Genomic DNA, 27,237 nt, shown 5'->3' on the forward strand with positions numbered 1-27,237 from the left:
CCCTTTACTTGTGGTTGACCAATGTCAGCTGCACCCAAGCAAACCATGTGACTGCCTTTTGCACAGCTGATTCTTTTAAAAGTTACAATCTTATGTTGCAAAACTGTTTATTATTTGGCTGATCTGCTTTGTGTTTTATCAACATACTGGTTTTCATCCTGGTTTGTAAAAAAACAAATAATACTTCCAATCAGTGTGTGCTATGTGTTAGAGAGGAGCTGAAACAACAGTCATTAAACTTCATAATGTTCAAAGGGAGAGCTGTACGTTTTTGATACAGGAGAACAATTTTTCACATAAATTTACACGGGATGCTAAAGAAATATGTTACAATCTACTTAAGAAGTTTTATCACAACAGTGACAAAACTGTCCTTAACAAAAAATAGCTGGTAGAAGCAAGAGGCAAGTATAATGAAAACTAGTGCTGTACAATAATATTAGAGAATTTTGTGACGGCGATAGCAATGGTAGATATTGCAATAATGAGATCAGTTGCAATATGACTATTTTTTCCACTCCTCGCTCTTATTTGTGTTTCCTTTGAGACTTTTAGCATTGAAAGTAAATCTGATTTTAATCTTTTCCCCTCCCGCCATTAAAAAGAAATTACAGATGTCAGAAAATATCTATTAAAACTGGCTTTTATTTCAATCATTCCTTCCGTGAACTGACTTGAATTCAAAGTTGAAAACAACAGAAGCTGTAAAACACAGCTGCCAAACAAGATGGTAGTTCTTGGGTGAAGTAACATATCTCTGAACGATTGAAACCCCACCCCTCCGGTGAAGAAAATAAAATACAAGTTTTCCAAAATATTAAATATTCAGAAGCATAAAAACCTAATGGATGTTTTGATACATTGATGTTTGGTTAAATGTGAGAAAGAGATAGTTAATTCTGGTTAAACGTGATACAATCCAGACAAACAGGACTTATTTCCTGTCTCCATAGAGTCTGGATAACACAATTTTAATGTGTCCTCTTTATTTGGATCTCTTTCGGCTTTGGTCGGAGTGGCAGATGCTCAGTAATGGGAATGAAAGCGATCAGACACATCAGGTTAAATATAACACCAAGCGCAGAAAGTAATTAAACCTGGTGGACCTCTGTAATGAGATGATGGGGTTGTATTAAAAGTGCTTGACACATCCTCATGTTAACTGTTGGACAGACGCAGTCAGATAGTGAACCGAGTTTAATACCTGGAATCATTTATTAAACGTTTGCTTCACTGTACTGGCTTCCTAAAAAGTCTCTATAATAATCCTATAGCAGCACATGAGACCCAACCACGCTGTAATGTCACACGGCTCTCATTTCCCACTTTTAATTGAACATTTAACCTTGATTCAAGTAGGGATATTACATCCCAATATGGCTTCGTAGAACAACTGCTCTAAGAAGCAGTTCAATCGGTTGCACAGATCTTTAGAGCTTTAGATCCCTCCTGATCGCCGAATGGATTCCTGCCAATGATTCTGCGTGCAACGCAATCGAATCCCTGCTTGTGAAATGCAAAAGATTCAGTTTCAGGAGAAACCTACACAACAAACAGACAGTGGGAAGCGTTTTGTAGCAGAACGTAATGGAAGCTCAGTGAAGGTTAACGTAGGCGTCAAAGCGGCACGCTGCAGACAAAAAGCTCGTCTTACAAACCCAACTTATTTTATTTTTAATCTGAGTAAAATAGATTATTACCGTTTACGTGGCTCACGATTTAAACTTTAGCATTACCTCTGGGATTTTCCACAGTAAACTGAAAAGCAAAGAGAGGATATTTGGGGTGAAAAGCTGCAATGTGACCAACAGCCATTGATGAAACAGTCCTTATAACAGTTTGTAAATCCATGACAACAGGTCAAATTATCTGCTCTTTTTTCTGCTGAAACAAATGCAGACTCAAATCCTGTTTGATGACAAAAGTCAGGGGGGAAAAAAACAGGGAGCTTCAAAGACTAATCCTACCAGACAGATGGATGGGACTTCTGTATTAAGAACCCACACTATATACTTGATCTAGTTTCTTTAAAACTCATGACTTTAATATCAGGGAAAGGACGATGCAGTACCCCAGATCTGTTTGTTTTCTGATTCTTAGTTACTTTTACAGCTAAACTGTATGACGTCTTGAGAAATAAATAGAAATCTGCCTCAGAGCTCCTGTTGACAAAGTCTTTTTCGTTCCTCTGTGGAACAGCTGAAACTTCTCTTCCCTGCAGTGAATCTGTGTGCTTTAATTGAAATCATATAAAAAAAATCTACACAAAAGCCAGATGCCTTCTTACAGAGCAAAATACCATTCAGTTCAAATTGAGATCCTGGGAACAAAACTTCAATATCCTGCAGAGTTTTTAAACCTCCACACGGTTAATTGTGGAGATCTGAGATTTCACGTTTCTCATCGGAATCAAAGCTGTCGAAACAGAGCTTCTCCCCTGAGATCTCCCATTTCCGCTCTATAACCTTTAACAACAAAGGAACGAAGCTCGGCTTGCTCTCGCAATCTTCCACAGAGATGCTTTGCTTCGCAGTCGAACTGTTAGCTGCAACTTAACCCTGAAAGGATGGAAGCGAACGTGCCGTGATGGGTCTGAAATGGCTGAGTGAGAGGAATCAACAGAATCCCAAAGCAACTCCCTCCTTGACTTAAGTAAATCTTCCCTCAGTACTTCAGTGCAGCTGAACACACAGGAGACAACGACCACTTAAAGATCATCCTATATCCATCAGAAATAATTAGAACTGCTGACCGAATGCGTTCAGTCATTGTTAAGACCCGAGACTGCATTCATACAGCATGTCAAGACAAAAACAACTCACTCTGTAGTCATGTTAGCAGCTCTTTGTTTTGAATTAAACACAAAAAAAAAACTCTAGAATAAATATTTAAAAAGAAGTATTGTGTAAAATTCAAATTCTTTAGCTCTACATCAGATTACAATGATTACAACACTCCAAGTCTGTCAAAAACAGACCTGGAGTGTTGCTTTGATTTGAGAGCACATCTCCCCCGCAACTCTCCCACTCAGCTCCTTCAGACTAGCCAGCAGCAATTAGCAAACACCTGGTGAAACTACGTTTCTGCTGAGCTCATTATTGTCACGATATGCAGTGTGGGGTGGTGAGCCAGACACTTAGGACCCAGGTTGAAATGAAGATTTTAGTGATGAATTCCAGAAATATAAAGTCCAATAATCCAGGCGGCACAGAGAGAGAGTGGAAGGCTAAGGCTCCTCAACTGGTAGCAACTGGAAAACACGATGGACAAAAACAAACAAGACCATCCGACTAGACACGACTAGATGTAAGACCAGACAGTTTTGACAAGGACCTGACAAAGACACAGAAACACAGGTGACATTAAATACACAGGAGATAATCAGGGAACGAGACACACTTGGGAACAATCAAGGGGAAGACAGGACAACACAGAGACTCAAAAGACACATAAACCTAAAATAAACACACAGAAAAACTCAAATCCTTACAATTATAGGAGCTACTTCTCAGCGAAAAGCTGGTAAAAACGTTGTTAAAGGGTTGTAGTAGATCGATGTTGTGATGACTTCCTGAAGGCAGAGTTTGCAAACTAGCTAAAGCTATAAATGTTATAAGAGTTCAGTATTTTGCTTATGTCTAACACTGGGCTCATGCAAATAAACAAAGAATAAGCAAAACAAATACAAGTTTCTACAAATATTTCTTTTGCTCAGTCTGCTACTTTTTACTTAGACTTGAACGAGGTTTTCTGGACTAGAACCCAACATGGAGAAGCAGCATTCAGCATCTATGCACCACAAATCTGGAACAAACTTCCAGAAAACTGCAAAACAGCCAAGACTAAATCAAGGCTAACAATACACCTGTTTAGAGTTGCATTTGGACCATGATAAACGAAACACTCATCAATATATTTAATGTGCATCGATGATTTAAATCATGAAACTGGACAAATTGTAATGTTTGTTGCTGGTTTCTCAAATTGATGACTGTGATGTTTTTTTGACTTTTTATTTTTGTGTTTTTATGAACGTTGAACTGCCTTGTTGCTGAAATGTGCCATACAAATAAACTTGATTTATTGATTTATTCATGTTCAGGAGCTTTCATGGACTTTAGGTTTAAACTTTTCTTACTTTTCTCTTGGTAGCAGTGGAAGAGTTTCACTTTTCCCCCCATTAGGGCATGTACAATCCCATTCACCCCCACTAGGTTTGGCTCAGAGCTTTATTACCTTTTAAAAACGGGTTATTTCTGCTGTCAATTCTCTGGAAAGACCTTCTAAATGCCTGCATCCGGCTTTGACAGCGAATGTTAAAACTTCCCCCAGAAAGGGAACGGGAGTGCTTCTGCATATGGAAATGTGTGTCACATCGGATTATAGTGTCTCCCTACTTAATTGAGGGGTAGTTACTTGGAAATGGGAGATTAGCCTTTTACCCTGAGTAGAGAATGAGACATCTCTTCATTTCTTCCCCTCCCTTCCTTTAAGACATTGAATTTCACCCAAAAATAAATAAATTTAAAAAAAGTACTGCATAATGAGTGGTGCTGACCAAATTTTCAGAAAGACCCCTTTACTGGCCTGAGGACTAAAGCATATAAATTACTGTCAAGGCACTGGGAGCCCACATTACATTACCCACTGCAGGCAAAAAAATTAACATAACTGTAACACTGCCTGAGGTCAGATTTCTTGTTCTAGAAAAATCAGCTTCTAGTAACAGAGGAGAGTAATTAAGACACAGTCAGGCTAAAGTCCCAGCTGATGTTTGAATGGAAGCATTACACACGCACGCACACACCCACACACACACACACACACACACACACACACATGTCCTCCACCTGTGTCATTTGACCCTTTGTGTTTACAGGTCAGCACTGTTGTTTCTTTTCCAAACAGCTTTATCTCACACTGAGGTTATTAGGACAGTTAGGTTGGAGGGAAATACAGCAAGTGATGACACCAAGTTAGTCCACTAAGCACTTCCTTTACAGTCCAGAGATCAAAGCGCTAATTACTACGTGAACGGTACAAACCAGGATGTTACAGCCAGTCTAATTTAAGACTTTTTAAGACCTTTTTTGAAATTGCAGACCCAATAAACAGCATAAGGGATGATTGTGGGATTCTAATTAGAATCAATCATTGAAAATCCCCCATAGTGCACAGAGTGTACCTAGCAAAAGGTACATGTGTATGCTAGCCCGTATAAGCTGTTGCTAGCTCGTATAGGTTAACAACAGAAGTAAGCAGTAATGAAAACGAGCCAAATGATTAATATAAAACTAGATAAATTTGCATTTACCCCCAGTACATGCAGCAAAGCAAGCCAGCTAGCAAGCTAGCAATGGTGTATTAGCAGTTAGTTAACAGAAGAGTCCCGTGAGAAAACAAAACCTACACATACAAGATTATTTGGTGATAATATGATAATAAATTGTATTTTAAAAGCAACAATGTACAACTCACACATAAATGTCACCATTTGATGCGCTGCACCAGATTATAGCTAAAGCTATTTCACATCTGCAGCCTTTTGACAAGTTTCAAAATTGGATATAAAACACAATAATCAAGTAAGACAGAAAATATAACAATAAGTCGCTTTACAATCACAGCACACAAACACACATGTACAAACTTAGTCACTGGCACACACACACACACACACACACACACCCTGTCAGGCAGTTAATGTTTATATACATGTGCTGCTTTTAACAATATTTTCCAATTAGATTTGAAATCTCTTACAGAGCTGCAACTCCTCACATCCTGCCACAACAGAATTTAAGACCTGGGATTAACGTATTTAAGGCCAAATTACACTGTATGAATTTTGAAGTCTTAATTTCAGATACTTTAAATCAATACTTTTTAAGGCCTTGATTTTAAGACTTTTTAAGTATAAGCAGGCACCCTGATAAACAATGACTTGATGTTCTTCTTTCTCCCACAGAACAGATTCAAAATGGGCAACAAAGCATTTTTTTCCCTTTAAGGTAAAAAGGCCGTGCAGCTTAAAATACCTTGAGGAACCAAAAATTTAAGAGGCTATATAGCATCATCTGACAATGCAGCAAATATTTTCCAGCAAAAGGGTTCTGAATCTCCTAAAAATAAACACGATGCGTCTTCAAGTAATTCTTCAGGAAGGCTGAAGATTAAATCAGCGACGTTCTGAACTGCAGTTTCCGCCATGCGTGTGAAGCTCCATTAAAGGCACGGTACACTTGGTGCATCAGACATTTAGCATTTCAATTGACCTAATTCAACCAGTAAGAGAGAGGAGAGGTGATTCGTTAGCAGCTTTATTAAAAATCCACTTCAGCGTTAAACAGAGGAAAGCTGCAGAAGCAATGAATTTCTGAACAGAAAGTTAATTTTACACAGTACAACCCAGTCCAATCAAGTTAGAATTATATAAATATGACTGTAAATAAAGTAGAAAAAGCATTTGTATGAAGTCTTTCCGGCAAGTCGTTTTTAGAAGAACTTAACATGGCAATAATATGAAGATCACTTTCTCTCCGCTGTTTTGACTAAAATAGGCTGCAACCAAAACAGGAAACGCTAACCTAATACTGTAACAGAAATTTTAATGAAGCTTTTTCTGGGCCATGTTTTTTTTTGTTACCATTTCCATCATAAAATAAAACTTGGTGTCAGGACTGAAAGTAGGCCAAGGTGGTGCATCGCACATTTTAGCAGGATGCTTTAAAACAAATTCTTGTTTTGGTACAGTGGCACTTTAAGTTACTTTAAGTTGATCAGAGTAAGCGACATGAAAAGTGCTCCCTTATGTACCAAATGGGATGTAAATATACCAAGATAAAGAGCTGAGTTCTCTCTACAAAATGGGAAAGACAAAATGGGCATACTATTCAAATAAAGTCGATGTGCGTTGATTTTCATTAGTTTGGAATCGCACACAAGAAAATAGTATAATTCTCTTCCTGGAAGTGGACTAAATACGGACTCAAGTTGGACGTCTGCGTAAAGGTCAACGACAACATAAAAAACAAAATGTCGCATGGTAAACTACTCGACAAGAAACGATGTTCACATTAAACTCTATTTGTGCGACACCAAGTTGATATGGCTGAGTGTCGGCGCCATCTTGAGGATGAAATGGAATCAAATTTTGATGAGAGTCAGGCGGAACAAATGTGGAAATTTGTATCAATGAGGGGGACATACAGACATTTAGAGAATGCAAAATATGTAGGCGTAAAAAGCTCAAACTGTGGCTAAAGACCAGGCACTGTGTCAAGCTAAGAGGAACTGTGGGAAATGAAGGAATTTGTCACAAGCAATATAGAAAATAGGTACACTCAACTATGAAATGTCAGCTGTCTGTAGACTGTGAGTGGAGAATACGAACTGTACGCTCGAGGATATGGGAGCCTTAAGTCTGCCCGTACCCAAGGTCAGAGCAGTAATAAAAACATTTAAAATATCTGAGAACATGGTGGATGTGAACCTCACTTTGAAAATCTAGACAAACATCTGCAAAGAGAAATGATCAAAGATCAATTTTCTGGATGCTCCAATCTTGTGACAAAAGATGGAGTTTTCCTGTTGGCCACATGGGGTTGAAGTAAACATTATAAAGTGGGATGACGTAGAAAAAAGGGATTCCTGGGTTAATCAATAAATGGAGTCAAATTAAAAAGGCATTTTTATGAAATATTCAGAAATTACTTTGCTTCAAGAAAGCTTATTTTATTTAAAGACTTCACACATCTTTACCAGGGGTGCTAATAAGTATAAATGTTTTATTTTATTTTGTCAGATGAAAGAGCCCAATTATGCATGAAAAACACTTGTAAAAATGATGTAAGCAAAGCAAAAGCTTTTTAAAATACAGACATATTATGAAATATCCTTCTCTGTTGGTTTTATCATTACTTTTATTTATTAAGTTAAAGACTAAAAAGACTAGATTTTTTCTTCTTTATGTAAAAGAACAATTGAGTAAAGCTTGACAAGTATGGGCTAACTTCAAACAACACCATTAGTAGAAAGGCAAAGCTGTAAATATAATATTGGACTCTCCAGAAAGACATTCTGGACGTCACTTAAACTAATTATTCCCTAACTAAAGCATTTTTGTTTCTTACATTATCAACTACAACAAAACGTATTTATGTTGTACTTAAATTCCTACATAAACCTCCACTAAATACAGGAAATGACAACATAAATTAAAACAGCAGGCAGCAGAACACACAACCTTGACTTTGACCTCGCTGTGGAGTTTACAGGTAAACCCTGAAGCGTTGTGAGTCTTATCAGGTACAGAATATAGATAGATAGATAGATAGATAGCATTTATTGTCATTGAACAGAATTCAACGAAATTTCCATTGCAGCTCCCGTGCAAAAGGTCAAATATATACAGATCTATATACATCTATATACATCTATATATCTATATACAGATCATGTGATCTAATTCGCCACTAAAACAGCAAAACAATCACTTTAAAGTCAATGACTCTCCCCGCCCCTCCTCCTCGGCTAGCCCACACTGCCACCACTTTCTTCTCTTCGCCGCTGCTCAGTTTCATCTCCCTCTGTTGATCCATATCGAATCAGATGACACCCTTTGCCATGCACAACAGGTATACACAAGCTAAGAAAACACTTCATTGTGTGCAAATTGAGTGTTTTGATGTTCGGCGTGTTTGCGGTTCTGTGAATTTCTTCAGCATATACTAGTAGCCGAGAGCCATGCATAATTTTTTTTTTTTTTTTTTTAAAACCTTTCTACAAGTCAGCAGAGTCGAGCTTCAAAGCTTTGATCGTATTGTGTTTCCCTGAAGCGCGCAAAGCGCGGGCACGTCTCAGACAAGCTCTACTTCCTGCAAATGTTTCCCACTACTGCTTAGTTTTTAGTCGTTTATTTTTTGTAGCACTTCCAAGAAGCTGTTCTCTGAAGGACAAATTTCTGGTTATAAAAAACGGTTCAAATTCATTTCTGAAAAAACAGAAGTGTATCCTATGCTACTTTTTTTTTATTAGAAGTTTATATTGCTGAGAGTAATTATGAAACTGTTGGTCCAACCAAGATCTTATGTTTGTTTGTCTTGATTGGTTCGTCTTTGAATGAATGAATTCTTCACATCCAGGTTGCCGAACAGTAAAATGATAGAGATGCTGTGAAGAGTTGCTGTCATTTCTTGCTTCTGTCATCGATTGAATGATGATTTGATTTTGAGTTTTGATTGAAATTTGCCAGATTTTGCAGCTCTGCAGTAGCATTACTGATGCTCATTATTCTAAATACTTGCAATTTTATTTCCAACACAGCCTGTGCAAAAGTGCTGCATCACAACATTAAACAGTTTAAAAATTATCCGTTATGTCATTTATTATCCTGAGACTGTTAAGCAAATCCACAAATGCAATGCTTACAAACCTGCTGCTCTGATGAAACTGTTTACTTAGATGGGGGGGGGGTTTAATGCTGAAGGTGGGTGATGTGACTTTTAATGAGTATTGTGATACAGGTTGGATGCTGTTTTTTTCCACATGCTCCAACAGCAGATGTGATCCTCGACAAGTTCACTTCCAAAGCAAAGCAAACGTTTGTCCGCTGTTTGACAAGAAATAAAAACCCGTTGAGATTTGCAAACATATCTGCAAAAACATGTCATAGTTCTTGATCGAAGACGAACAGAAAACCCTCCAACAGATAATCCAAGCAAACAGATGCTGAATAGTGTCAATGGTGCCTAACGCCCAAAATTGGCTGCCAAATAAACCAAAACCAGTTAACACTGTTGACTGTACGAGTATCAGAACAAATCATCCAGCCAATGTTCAGGGATCAGTGGCTAGTTTTTAAATACATGAAATTTTATTAGAGACAGCAATAAATACAGCACGATTTGACTGAAATCTGTTAAATGATCCACGTGTGTCAATTTGTGTTGTACAATGACTTGGTCAACTGAACCCCGACCAAGACTACAAGACAGCAGCACAAAGTTGAGCTGCTCTAAAATAGCTTCAAAAACAACTAAATCAACAAGCGACACTTGGAATATATTCCTCTGCACTTATTGCACTCCAAACGGTCCTTCATGATATAAATGTTGACCACACTGGAAGTGAGGTGACAATACATATATTATTGTGCAGCCCTACTTTTTAAGCTAAAATTACATTAAACTGGGAAAGGGAACTTTGATTTTAAAAAAAATTGTATAAAAGCAATATGACTCACATAGCAAATGTTTCAAACTCAATGTAGCACAGGTATCAGAATAAAAGCCGGCTGAGCAAATTACTTATGACCTAATTTTTTACCCTTTGACGAAGGCAGAGATATTAAAGTTGATCGTCTTTTTGTTAGTTTATCAGTCAAACCCTGGCAGGTGTGAATGGTTCTGATGGAGATGAGCTGAAATCTCGGTCAGGCTGATTTGATGCAGCTGACCGAGACCTGCTGGGTTTCTTTAGATGGAAAACGTTTAGTAATAAACTGAACTTAAGTGCATTGTTTCATAATTAGGGTTGACTGGATTGTATGACTGGATTTATTTGACTTGTTTTGTAAGGTCAAAACAAGTCAACATTGTGAACAGGCGCTGTATATATAAACTGAATTCAACTGAAACTGAATAATTCAACATTATCCCCAGTTTCTATGTTGAAACGCACATCATTTATAAATGTTTAACATTCCCAACACGCGTGTTGTTTATTTTGCCTTTTCAGATCCCTCTCATTAGATTCCCTCAGTAGTCCTAGTTTCCAGCTTGGCTCAGTTAATCAGCACACCTGTCACTCATCCAGCCGTACCTCTGCCAGGCACTGAGGCCGTTTCTCTGTTCCAGTATTTGATTGCCATTGTGGATAACACCTTTGAAATTGATGGACGGTTTTTTCCAACCAACAATTTTACTGAGAATGCAACAGATAACTCACCGGTGATTGTTTTTCTTAACTAAATAAATGTTTGTGATGAAAACAAATACGGATTATGGATCCTCTGATATGCTTCAAAGTATTGGGTCAAATTTCAACAATTTAGAAAAGGAATAGACAAAAACAAAGCAATTACAGAAGTTACCACAAATAAAGACAAATATCTAAAATGATAGCAACTAAAATCCAACACAATTAATCCACAGTTTTACAATTACAAGTTTTGTTCACAACAGTTAAGAAAAACCCTTAAAAACATGGAGGAAGTGATAAAAAAGTTAGTTTTACTCAATTCTGTTTTTACTCTGAGAACACTTAATAGTATTTTCAACCTACTACCATAAACACTGGTATGATGTGACAAAAGATTTAAAATGGAAGCAGGTAAATCATCTAAACAGCAACTTGTGTGGTTGATTGTACTTTTCCCGCATCATTAAGATGCTCCCAGCATCATCCTCAATCACTAAGATTTCCATCAGGTGTGGGAATGAAGGACAGTGGAAGTCCTTCACGTTGGCCAAATATATAATATATAATATATGTGGTGAATATTTGCAGCATTAAATTGATACATAGAACAAGATTCATATGAATAAATGTATGCATTTTAATCTGCAGGTCAAACATCAAATCAAAAGCAGCCAGAAAGGTTTTGCTTGGTCTGGACTTTGTTTATGACTGGGTTGCCTTTTAGAGGAAGGCTTCATGCTATTAATCATTATTTTATTTTCCTTTTCAAAATAAATGAGAAATCAGTCAATTCCAGCATCATTTCTTGAAGCTGTAGGTTATGAGATCATCCCGACTGGAGAACAGATGCTTTACATCCTCCAGTCTTAGGGAAGAATCATCTTCCAGGCCAAAACTTTCTAATACACACATGAATGTTTAATACAGACAGAGCCTTCTACCATGTTTTTCTCTGTTCATTGTTGAAAGCTTCTGCTACAAACCCTCTAACCTACTCTGTCACAACCTTCTCATCTCCAGGACCAAACTTTTCCAAGAAAGGCCGTGAGAGGCAACTGGTGGTTTGGCTCTTGAACGTGCTTCCGACTTGATTGTTTGAAAGAAAAATGTTAATTTCTTGCAAAAATATGGACAAAACAGTAACTAAGTCTCTTACAACTTAAATGACAATGGAAGTTGACTTAATTTGATGTTTCAATTTTAATGGGAGGGTCTAAAAGTTACCAAAGTAATCTAAACAATTCAAATATACATATTAATTACAGGTTTTGGTTCTAAACTATATTCTAAATGCTCAAAACTAAAGACAGAACTTATGATACAAAATTCAACAACATACTCTTTGCCAGTCTTAACAGATATCATTCCCATCTGGTTTTCTGCCAGTGTTTGTTTATTTCATTTTAAAGTTGAAATAAACTGTGCATTGTCCTTTAATTTCATCTTCCCCACAGTTATGCATCTAGTTTAGTTTGATGTCCAGGTGAATATTCTCCACCACCTACATTTCTTCACCTAAGACAAAAACTGCTTTTCACCTTTCCTATTCTTCAACTTGTCTGCTTCCTCATGTTTACAGAGATGTTAAAGGAGGTGCAAAAAATCATAGACAGTTCCATCAGGTCTACCGAAAACACATCTTGGATGGCTGTTGATAAAAACTAGAGTATCTTAAAGAATTCAATTTAAGCTGTTGTTATCTTAGCGTCAAAATGCACACGTGTTTAAGTGTGTTGATGAAAAATCCACACTTTGATGTCAAACACAGCCTGCTGTGAACTGTGGAGCTTCCCGGTAACTTCTCTGTAGTGAACAGAGACCTAATTGAATCTTTTAGTCATTTATATTGCATTATAGTCAAAATGTGTCATATTTTTCTTCGCAAAACCTTACAGAGAGAACAAACAGTTTAATGCTTTTTTCATAAAGAACATATTTATTAGTTCCCACCTGCAGTCCTTAACTTTAAGGCTTTTTACAAAAACGATTGCTCAGTATTAAAGTTAAAGGCGCATTCTTGTTGGCCGTCAATACAGGTTAAGAAGGAGCTGGTGCTGTTGGTTTCATTTCATTCAAACCTAGCAGATGAAGTCTGATGAACCACTTCAGTCCAACACTGAAATGAGATCTCGCAACATTAAAACGTTCCAATATTTTTTGTCAAACTACCAGGGTGCTGCAATCAGGTGGCTCTACCTCTGGTAAAGAATTATTATGGGCTCCATCTATAAAAGTGAAGGTTTTAAGAATGGCATCCTGCTGCAGATATGTTTGATTTTCTTATTTTAAATTGGAATTGTTCTGTTGTGTTGACAAAGTCGACTAAAACACCCCTTGTAAGGTTGACCAACAGCATTCGCTAGAAGAAGTGTTGGAGAAGCACACCACTTTTAAATCAACTGAGTCACAACATTGTAGGAAGCTACTGGAGAAAAAGACACAGAGTTAAAGCTCTGTGAGAATCCTGGAACTGGTTCCTTAGCTGGTAGCAACAATTAGGAGAGCATCTGCTTCAGCATTTCCTACTGGGTTAAATTAAAGAGCTACATGTTTTGTTTTTTTGTTGTTTTTTTAACGAGTCTGCCTTTGATCTCCTCTCTCTCGAAAACTAAACACTGAACAAAAAATTTTACATTGAACAGAGATTTTTTTTTAAAGAAATTTTTGAACCCTTAAACCTGCTATGATTTCTTGAGGTTTAAGCAGAGTAGGTAGTGACATTTTAATGAAAAAGGATGTTAAAACAGTAACTTACAAAACAGAAAGGAGGAGCGAAAAAACAGGAACAGAAAAAGGGATCTGGGGACAAGGAGGAACATAATGAGGAAAGCGAGGAGAGGTGTTTAAATACTGGGAGAGAGAATGCTGGAACAATAGACTGGGACTGATTGACTGCAGGTGTGACAGGAAAGAGAGAGAAAATTAATCTACCTGTAACAAACAACTAGGCACAAGGAATATAATTAAACTGGAGTAACTAAGAAAGGATTGAACTAAAGTAAAACACAAATGAGGCTGATCTAATCAAATAGAAACTAAGCAACACAGAACAATAATCCAACTGGAATCAAATAATCAAACCCGAAAATCACCCTGGACAAAGTCAAGCTGTGAAAACACACAAAGATTTTTTCAATGCTTTTTTAAAATTACTTTAGGACTGTCACAGAATGCAGCAAGCAGAGAAATTACATAGACTGAACTATTTAGCATTAGCACTGATTACTGAGTCGTCATTATGTGATTTTTAGTTTTTCCAAAAACATTCATCATCTTGTCATGATCTTGTGAACCAATTCTCGAGCCTCTTGACGTTTCCTGAGCTGGATGCATCATTATGCTGAATGATGACTGATTAACAGCTTTCTGGGTAGCATAGATCAAGAGACAAAAACAACAGACCAAATGCATTTTAGGATGAGACTCTTATTGATGATAGTGATTATCTGCTCTTTTCTGCAGGGGAATAGCTACAGGACAAGAAGATGATCAAAGTCTGGGTGCGCAGTGAAGAGTTTGACATGCCAAGCTGAGCAGATCTGCTTGTTAATAACTGGGTCATCTGCAGTTCATTCCCAGTCAGGGTCAATAGTTTCCTAGTTATACTAATGGTGCAGACCTGTGGGCATATGGACTGATCTGATGGCACTGGCGGCACGCACGCAAAGTTTCCATACCGTAATGGTGGCACTGTAATGAGTCACGCTGTAGCCGGACAAGTGGAGGTAAGTGAGCTAAGGTGACACTCGTTAAGTCATCCAGCTACAATGAATCATCCATAAAACAAAGACTGAGGTCTGTGTTTTATGATGAGCCATTGGTTCATCATTCCAGTCCACTAACATGGTGCTGCTCCCTGTTACTCCAGCTTATCTCGAGACCAGGAATAACGCCATGTGTAGTTGTGGGATGAGTGTGTGCCCTCGACCAAAAAGCAAGACATCAAAATAAAGTGGGACACACACAGTCACTCTGGGCTGAAGCCAGCATCCCTGGAACTGTCGGCAATGATTCACAAGCTGGCCTGTTGAGTCACATCAGCCGGCACTTTCTTTTAAAATGAGTCACAAGTTCTTTAGGGCTACGACTTTTATAAGTGGTGTCAACAGCTTTTCATGTGGTTCTTTACTTTTTTTTCCTCTTTATTACAAATTTCTGATGAAACAAACTGGCTTGTGGATATAAATACAGAGTTCTCATTCCAAATAGTTAATCTTATATAAACAGCAAGCGTCTTAACCTGGGATCACATTAGCAGGGTTTCCCTCAGTGTATTATAAGCCTGGCGGGCCACCAGGCTTTACTTATACCTTGTTGTATACACAAACAACAAGTATTGTTTGTTTATTGCAGTTTTTCTTTATACAACAGCAACAGAAATAGCAAAGTCTCTGCTGGTGGAACAGCTGGAAGCAAAATGGCAACAAAGTTGTAGAAACTGAGAATAAGAGTCTTTTTTTTTAATCACCAGAACTCCATAACCACTTCCTGTCCAATCTATACAACAACTTCAGCGAATAAAGTCACAGAAAAAAGAACAAAAATATTCTTTTAAAGATTATTTCAATTGTGGTTTTCTTTATGTTTGTCTTTATTATAGTTAGTGTTTAGGTATTGTTATCAATGTGTTCCGATAAACACATATTTTCAAATTTCCTGTCAACTTTAAACATTTTTTAACTCAAAAACACAGTGGCCCTTTGAATGATTGCCCTCTTGCCCCTAGCACTGGGCTTAGCAAGTTTCCTGGCAGAAAACTCTGCGTCTGAATCACAAACTATACTGTGTGCTGGAAAATTTTTATCATGTAACATATTCAAATAAATATGCATCATTAAATCGACTGGTGTTGACCGGTAGCCAGAGGAAAATGAAAAAGCAGACATTAAAGACAAATCCACATTAAAAACAAAAGTGGTACCAGGAAGCAGTTTTCTACAACTCATAGAGAGACATGTCTGCAGTTCCTTGAGGCTGCATAATGGTAAGAGAAAGCAAGACTTCAAAGAGATAACAGAAAACCTAAACAGACAACAGCAAAGTTTTAAAATGCTGGCTGCCTTTAATTCCTAAAATAAAGCAACATGTCTAATTTTTTCAGGAAATACACATAGCAACTGCTGTACAAGAAATATTTTCCATAACAAAAAAGAAGCCAGTTTGAAAGGTCAACACCAATATCATTTTGTCCGTTTTAAATTCAACCACTCGTGACACGATGCTCTGCTATTAATGTAAAAAAATTATGACTACAACAACAGAGCTGGGAACAGTTTTTATGAATCTTGTTATTTTATCTTCTTATATTAGATTTTGTCCTTACAGTTCAGAAATTAGCCCCAAAATTATAACTAAACAGTTCAACACTCAAGCTTAAAAATCTTTTAAAACATTTTATCCAATCATCAGTCATCTGACACTTGGTATTAACAGCACTAAATGCTTTCAGAGGCGGGCCGAGGTGTTAAAATTGTAATCTCACAACTGTGACCTTTAAGGAAACCAAGACTGATCAGCCTAGAATTTTTTTGTGATGCTTGAATATGATATAAAACTTTTTTTTAAAATAGCAATTAAATTCTTTATAACATGGTTGAAGTCCGAACCCAGACATGAAAGCTCAGAAGAGATTATGCAGAATAGAAACAAGAGCAGCTCCAAACTGCTCTTTTGAAACTTCAACATTATGTCCGCTTTTCATCTAAACAGAAACAGCACTTTAAATGTTACATGAGGCTCTGCCGAGTCCGTCTTGGGAAAACTCTCTGCTTTTTATCCTTGGGAATGCAACTATTTTTCTCCCCCCTTTGTTGGTGCTAAGGAGTAAAACCTCAAGTGCAGAAGAGGATAATACATGGCAGATGTGGACGAGAGACTAAGGCTGAGTGATGCTTTTCGCCCGACACATTAATCCCTCTCACTCCATGTAAGTTTGTGTGTCTCACACACTAATCTGAGATAATAGCTCAATTGGAGCGGCAGACTTCTTAATGATCACTTAGAGCAAGCAGGCTTTGAGACGTACAAACACTGACCAGCGGTGTAGTACGGCCAGCCACTGGGGAAACAAACGGTCACACAGACACTCATGCAGATAAGATTATATTAATGCTGCAACATTTAAGAAAAGCAAGTGGACACAACAATTAGTGCATTCTGGTGTACTAAGATATTTGCACTAGAAACTAGACCGAAATTACTCGGTCAGATTTTGTGTGTAACAACTGCTTTCAGGAACAGCCGGAATAAACAAACTCTAAAAAAAATTTCCAAAGATACTTTTATATTTATAGAGCCTCAAATGTATCAATTCACCTTGTACTAGTGCTGCAAAGGTGGACAAATACACTAAGAATCTCTGCCATTCAGAAATAAAACGTTTCTACTGGATGTCTAGATGAATGTATGGTGTTTGAAAAATGAGCCTGCAGATTAAGTAGTTGTGTAAATCTATTTAAAAAAGCAAACAAGAAGAAAGGCACACAGTTTTGCGTTAACTCTGCATCCCGGAGGAAAGCACAGCAAAGACTTTGTGATGTGGAATGCCTTCCTTCAGGTAGAGATGCTCAATTTATCAAAGTGGATGATAAAGATCATTATCACATCCAAGCATGAAAAGAAAGACAGGCTATGCTTTGAAGGTAAGACTCAAAGGTAAGACAGGGAAAAAATGAAAGGTGGGCGATATTCTTCTATCATCGTCATGAGGAGGATTAAACTGTGTCTCTATGTCATCGTTGGTACTAATCTGACTTCAGGAGTCCAAGGGGAGAAGTCTTTTGTTGCTTTCTCAGCTGTCAGGCTCAGAAGGTGAGCGAGGCCAGCTTTGCATCTGTAGAAAGTTTGGAAGACAGACACAAAGATCTTTGCATACTCTGCAAGAACAGAGAAATTTGTTCTCCTTCCCAGAGCTGCAAGAACAAAACAACGCCATTATCTTCTTCACTGCGAAAACAGAAACTCTTACCAAGTATCTCTGGTGTAGTTTCTAGTTTCTTATTACACTTAAAATTAGACAAAACTAACTTAGAAGTAACCATTCAGCAAGATATGGAAGTTTGTTTTAAGTTAAAACTTCCTTAACATTGATTTTAAGAAGTTTCACTGGCAGATTATGTAATTTATAATAAGATATTATTGTAAATAATACATTGTCTTATTCTGTTCTGAATTAAGTTTTTAATTTATTACTTGCTTATTAATACATTTAGCTTTGTCATTTTATTTTTATGTTTTCTTTTATCGATGATGATGAGTCATAATTAAGAGTACTGAATACAGATGTATGCTGTACTTTTTGGATTTTTTTTACCCCCATTTTCTATCCCATGTAGATTTTTTCCTCCCTAGCTAAGCATTACATTGAGCTGCTCTGTCAGATAAAATCCAACAAAAATATGTTGTGGTTTGTTGCTACAATCTGAAATAATATGGGAGAGTTAAGGGGCTGGATTCGATAACTTCAAAAATATTAAAGTTGATCACAAACGTGGTTAATGATAGCGTCCAATTATACATGTGTGACTGTATGTGAGCATACAGGAGCGAGTGGTCAGCAGGGAATACAGATCAAATGATGGGGGATGGTGGGGTGGATGAAGAGATAAGATAGCACACTCACGGTAATACTGTTGGGGTGAGAGGTCAACAGAAAAGCTAAAGGATAATAAAGAATTGTTGTCTATCTACTGAACAATAACAGAATAAAGAATATCAGTGTTTCAGAAGCTTAACATTTGTTCAGCTACCAGCAGCTACAGTCAGGTCAGAAATTAAGTGACACTGGAGCGGAAAATAACCAGCTATGGCACAGGTTTCTTCCTGTCAGCATATTTAACAGCCACAGTCTGTTGAGCACGTTTAGTCATTGGATAGCGTACTTTGGTGTAGCGCTGTACAATGAAAGGCTGAGAATACAGTAGACAAAACAGTGATGCTATCCACTCTGCAATTCAAACAGTAATAGAAATATACAGAAATGATTAATATATGACAAACAAAAACAGTGGTTTGTTTTACTACACCAGTAATAATATGACAAATGGAAACAGATAAGGTGCACTTTAAGAAAAATGTATGTTAAAACATTTCTGTCAACTCTGACATTGATTTTTACAATAATTTAAATATTAGTCATGGTAAGTTTACTCACATTTCTGTTAGTCCAAAACTGAAATGTTCAGTATTTTTACAGTACATCTCCTGTTAAATTCGTAAATATTTCTGTCATTTAAAAACAGAAAATGTCCGTATTTTTTACAGTGTATCCCCTGGTACTTTTGCAAACATTTTCATTATTTAAAAGCAACGCAAGTCTCAATTAACTACTACTACCTCACAGAATTGTTTTCAGAAAAAAAAGTTCAGATTTATTTTATGTGCCAAAAAGCTACTCCAACTCTTAAATCCAAACCATGTCCAGATAGCTGCTGTAATGTCACCCGTTCAACACACCAGCTTCCGCGCCTTCTTCCCAAGACCAAGGCTTCTATGTCGTACAATATACGCGGAATTTTCTACGTATTCTTTATGTAGAAAATACGTAAAAAACAACTTTTAAAAGTCTTTACAGAAGATTCCTTCACATTCTACGGTACATTCAACCACTTTTATGCACATTTTTGACCGCGTGTAAAAACCAGATTACAACATTACAATGACACCTGTTAGTGACTAGGAAATGATAAGTACATGTTGAGTTGTTGGACTTGAAGAGGTCAAACAAAGAATGTTAAATAGTAAAAGGAAAAAAAAACATAAGAAATGGACTGTGTTTCAATAATTAAATACACTTTACATAGTCACCTTCTGTTGATCTAACAGTTTGATCTGAAAATCGGGATTTTCCAACTACATAATTAAATCTACATCAAGAGTCATTTTCCACTATACGTGCCGTCATTCAGAGCCAAGCACTCACAGGCTCACACACATCCCAGCCCACTGCTGACTGACAGTTCAGTCATTTATTCTCTGTGTGCATCATGAATAATGTGCTGGAGCCTCCAACATAGAGAGACAGAGACCTGGAACTGCTTGACCTGCCTGAGGGCAACAGTGGTTGCCTAGACCAGTTCACAATCCATCACAGACACAAACAGGACAAATAGCTGTTCATACACACCTGGGGGCAATTCAGAGTGGCCAGTTAACCTAACTGGATATTTCCGGACAATGTGGAGAAGCCGGAGTACCCAGAGAAAACCCATGCAAGCATGGAGACATTGCGCCAACGCTACAACTTCCTTTATAAGTGGGTGCCAGCATATTGAGTGGGGCTGCAGCTAACGATTATTTTAGTTATTGATTAATCGATTGTTATAACTATTAATCGGATAAGAAAATTGACACATTGCAGATTTTTCATTTAAGCCTTTCTTTAGACAATATTAGAAATAAAGCAAAAAGATTCAAATAGACAAATAATGCAATTTATTAAGAAAATAAACATTTTATTGTCTAAAATGCAACAACATTGCAAATGTTTGATCATTTGTAGCAAAGGATGCATCTGCAGCTAAAAAAAATACTTAGAACATGAAAAGCTCAGCCCTTTCTGCTTGACTTAGCATCAAAACGGATCAGAGTAGAGCAGCTCAAAAAAGATCTGTTGATTATTTTTTTGATTAACTGATAATAATAATAATAATAGTATTGCTATAATTGGATAGCAAAATGTGTTTAATAAAAGATTTTGTTGCTTTTTTTACAGAATGGAACCAGGTGAAGCTAAAACTGTCATATGAGGAGTTTTAGATAGATTACAGGTTTTATATCTTAAATACAAAACCTATAATTGTTTCCACAGCTTTGGCGTAATTACTGCTTTGAGTATGTTTTTTCTGACTATGGCCTTTTTTCATGTGTACTCCAGTTAGCAATTAATCGATTACAAAGTTAGTTGACGATTACTTCACTAATTGATTCACCACAATTAATCTGATTAATTATTTCAGCCCTAATCTTAGGCCTAATTTCATTTTAAAAATTACAAATGAAAGCCTAAAGATGTGCACTCAAAGCTGCGGGACTCACTTTGTTGTGTACATCATCCCAGGACTGAAGGGCATGCTAGTTTTTGTTAGCTGTGATTATAGCCCCAAACTTTTTCCAAAAATGTAAATAAAAACATGTTGTATAGCCACAATAATTCTCCCTGAAACAGTTTGTGTTTCTAATTTAAATTAAGTATTGAAAAAAAAAGGCATTTGCGAGAGGAATTAATTTCTTTTTACTGTTTTTTTTTATTTTTGGAATCGAGTCATTTGAGTCAATCAATGAATCAATAAAGCCCTAAATTAGATTGATTTGTTTCCTCTGCTTTAAAACTTTTTGGATCTCAATCCAATTATGCATGTGCTGCACAAACAAATCCATTCTGTGGAAGATCTACCTTGAAACTTTTGTCAGCATATAAAGGATTTGTTATTGACAGGTGCCAAAGCTCCAGACGGGAGACTCGGAGGTCAGGCATCAAAAGAAAGTCCGGCTCAACATCTGACAGCTGTTCTCTGGTTGCCTTTGTATTTAAAATACAAACTCTAAGTTAAAGGTGAGGTTTACTCTCCCAAGCAGCTCACTGATTAGTCTCCTGTACTTGAAGCATCACGTCAATTGCAGTGTGAATTAAAACCTGCAACAGGAAAGAGTAAAAAGTCCTATCCTCTTTCTGTTGGTGATTAAACTCCTCAAGGACACCAATTCAGAGAAAAATTGTTCTTTCCTTTGACAAACCATCCTCTGAATGCACCTTCCCACACGGACACTGCTACCCACACACGGAGAGGAAACGGACGCAGCGTGAAGGCCAGACTCCACTGCAACAGAGTGAGGCTAGACGGTAACAATTATCGGACATTGGCGTGACTTGTCGCAGCTTTCAAAGGCTTTCAGAAGCATCTTCACTCAAAACGTCAAATGTGTCAAAATCTCCTCCTGATGGCATCAGCATATAAAGGATTGAAGCAATTTTCCAACGGTGTAAAGCATAAACGCAAAGATCAGCCTTTGGTTTAGTATTAGTGGGTGAGAAGGAGAGACAGACGAATGCTTTACAAGCAAAGAGGTTCAGTAACGTCCTGATTTCACTTGCATGTCTGAGGACAGATACAGGAATCCAACAGCAACACCTGGAGCAGTAGTGTGATTGGATGCACCACATTACGACAGGTCTGAGTGAGTGGGAGGTTTTTTTGTTGTTGTTTTTTAAAGGGAGAGGCAGAGATAACAAGAAAAAGAGAGCGTATAGTGCATATACGGTCACAGAAGAAGGCAGGGGGGGCATAAAGAAAAATTCCTCCCAAGCCACAATTAACCCAGACACAAAAGAAGGCAGCTGAGCTGCAAACACGCAGCTCTTTGGCACGGGTATCAACGCAAATATTCTTTCCAAATGTAGGCCACTGGCACACAGTCGAAACAGAGAAACATTCACGCACAACACAGCACAACACATGTGGGATGCAAGGAAAGCTCCGTGCATCGGACATGAAGCGGAAAGCAATCCGTCTCTCACCTGGACCGCTTTTTTTCTGTTTGAAGATGATTGGAGAACGGTTCCACTCAATCAACCCTGGTTCTGAGAAAAGGAATGAAATCAGCCGGCACGCTGAGCCTGGGGTGAACACGTGCTCTCACACCAAATCTATTTTCACTGACATCTCTCTCTGCAATTTATGTCAGCCTTTATGCCCCTCTGAAATATATTTGTATTAGAGATAAAAAATAAATAAATAAATAAATAAAGCGACTAGAAAGACCTTGATTTATCAAGAGTGATGCAACCAAAACAAAAATTTACAGCAGGTGAAAGGGAGTTAGTTCTGTTTAGCTGCTCAAAGCAATTGTTGCATCTGTAAATGTTCCAAGAAAGATAAAAACCACATGGAGACATTTTTAGACCGAGACAGTTGGAATAAATAAGCAGGTTTAGGTGACAATACAAGCTCACCTTTTATGTTTAGTACATTTATTTTAGCCAAACATAAGTTTGGGTGATTTGATAAACTCATCAACCCTCAACCAAACCAAACAGCCCTTCACCAGCTGTTTGGGAGATTTTTCTAGAGCGTTGTTTTTTTTTTTTTCTTTTGGCCTATGAGGGACTCTCTTAATGACGGTAATAAATCCTCTTTATTGAAGCCAAAAGACGCAGAAAACAGAAAAATACGTTAAGTTACAGAAGACGAGTTCCTAATGTGTGTTTATGGCTGGTTCGTATATTTTCCTGTCATTTGTGACATCGATGGGAAACGTTTTTTATGCATTTTTCTTCCTCCTGTCCTTTTCATATTTTATTCTACTTCTGCCTTGTGAAAAGTATTTTTTATAGCTTGTAGCATAATGAACACGTAACGCTCATGCAGGTTTGTCGTGTTCGAGTCCTTTGCTGGAACTGCACAAGCAGCAAACCACTTTGGTTACGCCGTTTACCTCTTTCATCCAATTTATAGACAAATTAATCCCCAAATAAGCGAGTTTGTATTTTTCTGGCAACTAATTCCTCACTTTCTGCACTTTTTTCCTCTAAATTGGCAAATCAGTCTGTTTACGTTTACATTGTTCTACCAGGCCTGTTGCAATAAGCAAAAACAAAAAAATTTATTAATTGCATAATAAATTGCAACAAGCTCAATCATTTTGATTTGCCTGATTCATCTTTTTATTTTCTCTTTCTACCAAAAACTGGATGACAAAAGTCTTCAGTCTGATGGTGTCAACTTGCCATATTTTGAAGAACAATTTTGTTTTCAGAGACTAAATAATTCATTTTATTTTTTGTTTCTGTTGTTTTTTTTATTTATTTTGGATATTTAAAATAACTTCCAGTTCTATTGTAAAATGTCTGTTAGAATTTTAAGTGTCTTTGAGAATATGTTCTTTTATTATGTCATTACCATTAGGTTTCTTGAAAACGGTCTCAAAACAATATTATCATTTATCGCAACTACATAACTACATCTCCTGCGCTGCTTTATTGTTAATCATCATTTGTTGGACTGACAAATATCTGCTGTAAAAATGTTGCTTATCAAACAACCATACTCAAAAGTAAGCATTAAGCACAAAGGTATTCACACCCCTTAAACTTTTCCGCTTTCTTTCCTTTTTTTGCATTACAAACTCAAACCTCAGCATGTTTTATTTAAAGTTTAAGTAAAAGGTACGCCACACTTTTCAGATTTCCCTGTTAAAATATGTACCATCCTTTTGATTCCACTTGACACTTCCTCGCAACTTTGTGTAGGTCAACAATGTAAAATCTCCAGAAAATACATGGACGTTTATAGATTGTAAAGTAACCGAATGTGAAAAAAACGTAAAAGTGGAGTGAATACTTTAACTATTCATTATAGCTAATAACTAGAAATAAATGGAGGGTAAATGATGTATTACTTGCCCTGAATTGCCCCGACTCGTTATTCTGTATAAGGAGAACATTTCTCACATTAACACGCACAATGTGCTAATCCTCGCTGTAACTGGATCACTTACGGCAGTTTTCTTCGTCGCTGTTATCGGAGCAGTCGTCATCGTCGTCGCACCTCCAGATGGTCGGTATACACCTTTTGTTGTTGCACTGAAATTGTCCATCCTCACACTCATCAGTGGCTGGAAGAAGAAGAAGAAGAAGAAGAAGAAAAAACAAACGAGAGAGGATATCAGGGTCCAGAGGGATGATCACCGCAACAATATGTTTATGGATAAGTGTAGCCGGTAGTTCGGCTGTCATTTGCAAATGAATACCTAATTGATATGCAGACTTCACTTGGGTCAACTGGAAGATGCGCTACAAGCGTCATTGTCTCCGTTTTCCACATTACTGCTCTGCTTTCTCGGGATATTTATGACTTTTAGGGCGGAGGGAGAAAGCAGAGAAGGCCCTCTGCTTCACACAGTTCTAAGCAGGTTCATTCAGTCTGGACTACTACACCGAGGCTGATACTACCTCTAATGCGGTGGGGTTATTGGGGATACTACAGCCGGGAAACACATGACTGGGACGCAGCTTGCCGCGTCCTGAACACATGAAAGCGGCGAAACAAGCCAACCCAGTCATAAAAGAGCCAACCCGTATCAAACGCTTATTAATAACGAGCATATTTTTCTGTTTTCCCCTTAAGCTATGACAGGCACGCGCGCCCTGAGTACCACGGACGCCCCCAATTAAGCCACACGCGCCACCGTTCACACTGAACATCACTCACGCGCACGAGGGGGGAGAAAACTACCACTATGTTTAAATACAACGCATTTTACTTACCTTTCAGGTAAGGCAGGCTGAGGATGAACAAATGGAAAAGAAACAATATCCATGTATCCGACCACATATCTGGAGGAGGTGACCGAGCTCATTCACATCCACGAAACAAAGCCTGAAAGCCGCTCTTGTTGTGGCGCTGCCGTTGCCAGACTGTCCGCTGCGAAACACCCACTCACTCCTGCCTCCACCCCATTGGCTGGTCTGGTGGAGACGAAAGCGCGTGGGGCGGGGCGCCAGATTATTTTCCTCAAGGTTTCAGAATTGCAGTATTTAAAAAATATATATATATTAACGTTTAAATTATACACTGAGTAGGCATAGCTTTATGATTCTTGACAGGTGAAGTGAATGGCATTGATTATCTTCATAGTGGGGTCTTTAATCGATATGTTAGAAGCCAGGAAAATAAGCAAGTGTAAGAATGTCAGTTTGGAGGATGTGTTTATCCAGGTTGTTTAATGAATTAATAAATCAACTCAGTAAATGTTAAGATTTATGACTAAAAGAAGTTTCTGTGTCAGAGAAGACGTTTAACCAGTTTGTGACAGCATGAATGCTAGTTAGCTAACTGAACTTCCTTACTCAAGAAGTTTTTCTGAAAGAAATGGTACACATTAGTTGTGTTGTCGAGAAACAGTCTACCTGGCTTGTTGTTGGAATGCATTTTAAAAGTTTATTTATACTTTTTTTTTTAATACATGTGGTTTCAGCCTAATGCTTAGTGAGAATAGCAGTTTTGACATATGTTTGCATGAATCTCGTTTGTTGCTCAAACAATAATAATTGGTGAGGGCGGGGGACATCTTCCTGCTCATGAGACAAAATTCAACTGTGATAAACATCGCTGTTAGTAATGATTGTGTTTGAATATATAAATCATATTTGGTCATTTAAACCAAACTAGTTCTGATCTCTGCTCTGTTTCCCTCCATTTATCTATTTTCATAGTCATTTCTGTCTGTCTGAGGTCGGACTGTACAGCATTTTGACTGCAATTGGTCAGTTTCTTGGATTCCCTGACTTTGCAGTTCACTTGTTCTGTAACTTTGATTCATATCGTTTCTTCTCAGTCTGCATTTTTAATACTTTAAGCCCTGTCTCCAACACTGCAGGACTGGAAATCTTTGGTCCCCAAGGTGTGAAATTCTTGTTACTGACAAGACAAGAGCTTGACCAAAGAGAGGAGCTTAGTTTTTGGGGTTACTGTATCTCTAAATTGTTTTAAAAAAATACACTGCCATAGTTTACAGATCACAAATCTGTCCAATAAATAGAATTACTCTCCCAAAATTGCAACTCAGATTTAAAATGTGCATTCTCACGTTTTCATTCTCTGATCATTTTCACATCCAAGAGAGTTCATGAGGAATTGAGTCACAAAAGGCAGCAACGGATCCATATATTTGTAGAATATAGGTTAAGATTGATGCTTTGGATGTCGTTCATACACCCGTCCCAGGAGAGAAGTCCAGTATCTGTTGCCACAGGAGGTTGAAGGATTTCTCAAACATGCGTGAAAGAATCAAGGCAACACTCCAGCTGTGTTTTTGATGAGGGAATAACATGATAACATGATGTAAAGCTCAAAAAAAGTTGATTTTACATAACATTGCCTCTCTAGGCCATGTTAATCAAAATTACAGTATATAAAAGTTTGAAATATTTCATCTTGTGTAATTAATCTGTAAAATATGAGTTTTCGTTTTTGAAAATTCTTACACTTTTTGAGGGTTTTATAAGTATGCAGGTACATCTTTTAGATGTACTTGTGGTGCATGCTGAAATTCAAGTGCCTTTGGGAACCTCAAAGTTTACTTATTGCATTATTTTTTGTTCAATTTAGCTTTTTCCAGGTTTCAAAAATAGTAATAACTTTATATAACTTAATCTACCACACTGACAAAAAGCAAAGCCCCAATAAAACTATATGTGGCTAGACTTTTTTCTTTCCTAAGTGATCTATTTGTGGCTGACTTGTATTTGGAAGACAAATACAGGGAGTAAAAACCTAGAATATGATTGTTTTCCAGTTTGTTTCACAGATTCCAGAGTAA

At 37.5% G+C, this 27,237-nt stretch overlaps 1 protein-coding gene across 3 annotated transcripts in view; it reads right to left on the minus strand.

The window, feature by feature from the left end:
• LOC114147047 (low-density lipoprotein receptor-related protein 8-like) overlaps nucleotides 1–25,335 on the minus strand; it is a 96,615-nt gene extending 71,280 nt beyond the window's left edge. For all 3 annotated transcript variants that reach the window (XM_028021580.1, XM_028021581.1, XM_028021579.1), the window contains exons 1-2: nucleotides 25,184–25,335; nucleotides 24,415–24,531 (exon numbers count right to left, since the gene is read on the minus strand). In XM_028021580.1, coding sequence (XP_027877381.1) covers nucleotides 24,415–24,531; nucleotides 25,184–25,250 — 184 coding nt within the window. In that variant the 5' untranslated portion in view covers nucleotides 25,251–25,335. The remainder of the gene's footprint in view (nucleotides 1–24,414; nucleotides 24,532–25,183) is intronic.
• Between the last annotated feature and the right edge of the window lie 1,902 nt (nucleotides 25,336–27,237).

Source organism: Xiphophorus couchianus, chromosome 6 (genome assembly GCF_001444195.1).
Source record: "Xiphophorus couchianus chromosome 6, X_couchianus-1.0, whole genome shotgun sequence".
NCBI classification, from domain to species: domain Eukaryota; kingdom Metazoa; phylum Chordata; class Actinopteri; order Cyprinodontiformes; family Poeciliidae; genus Xiphophorus; species Xiphophorus couchianus.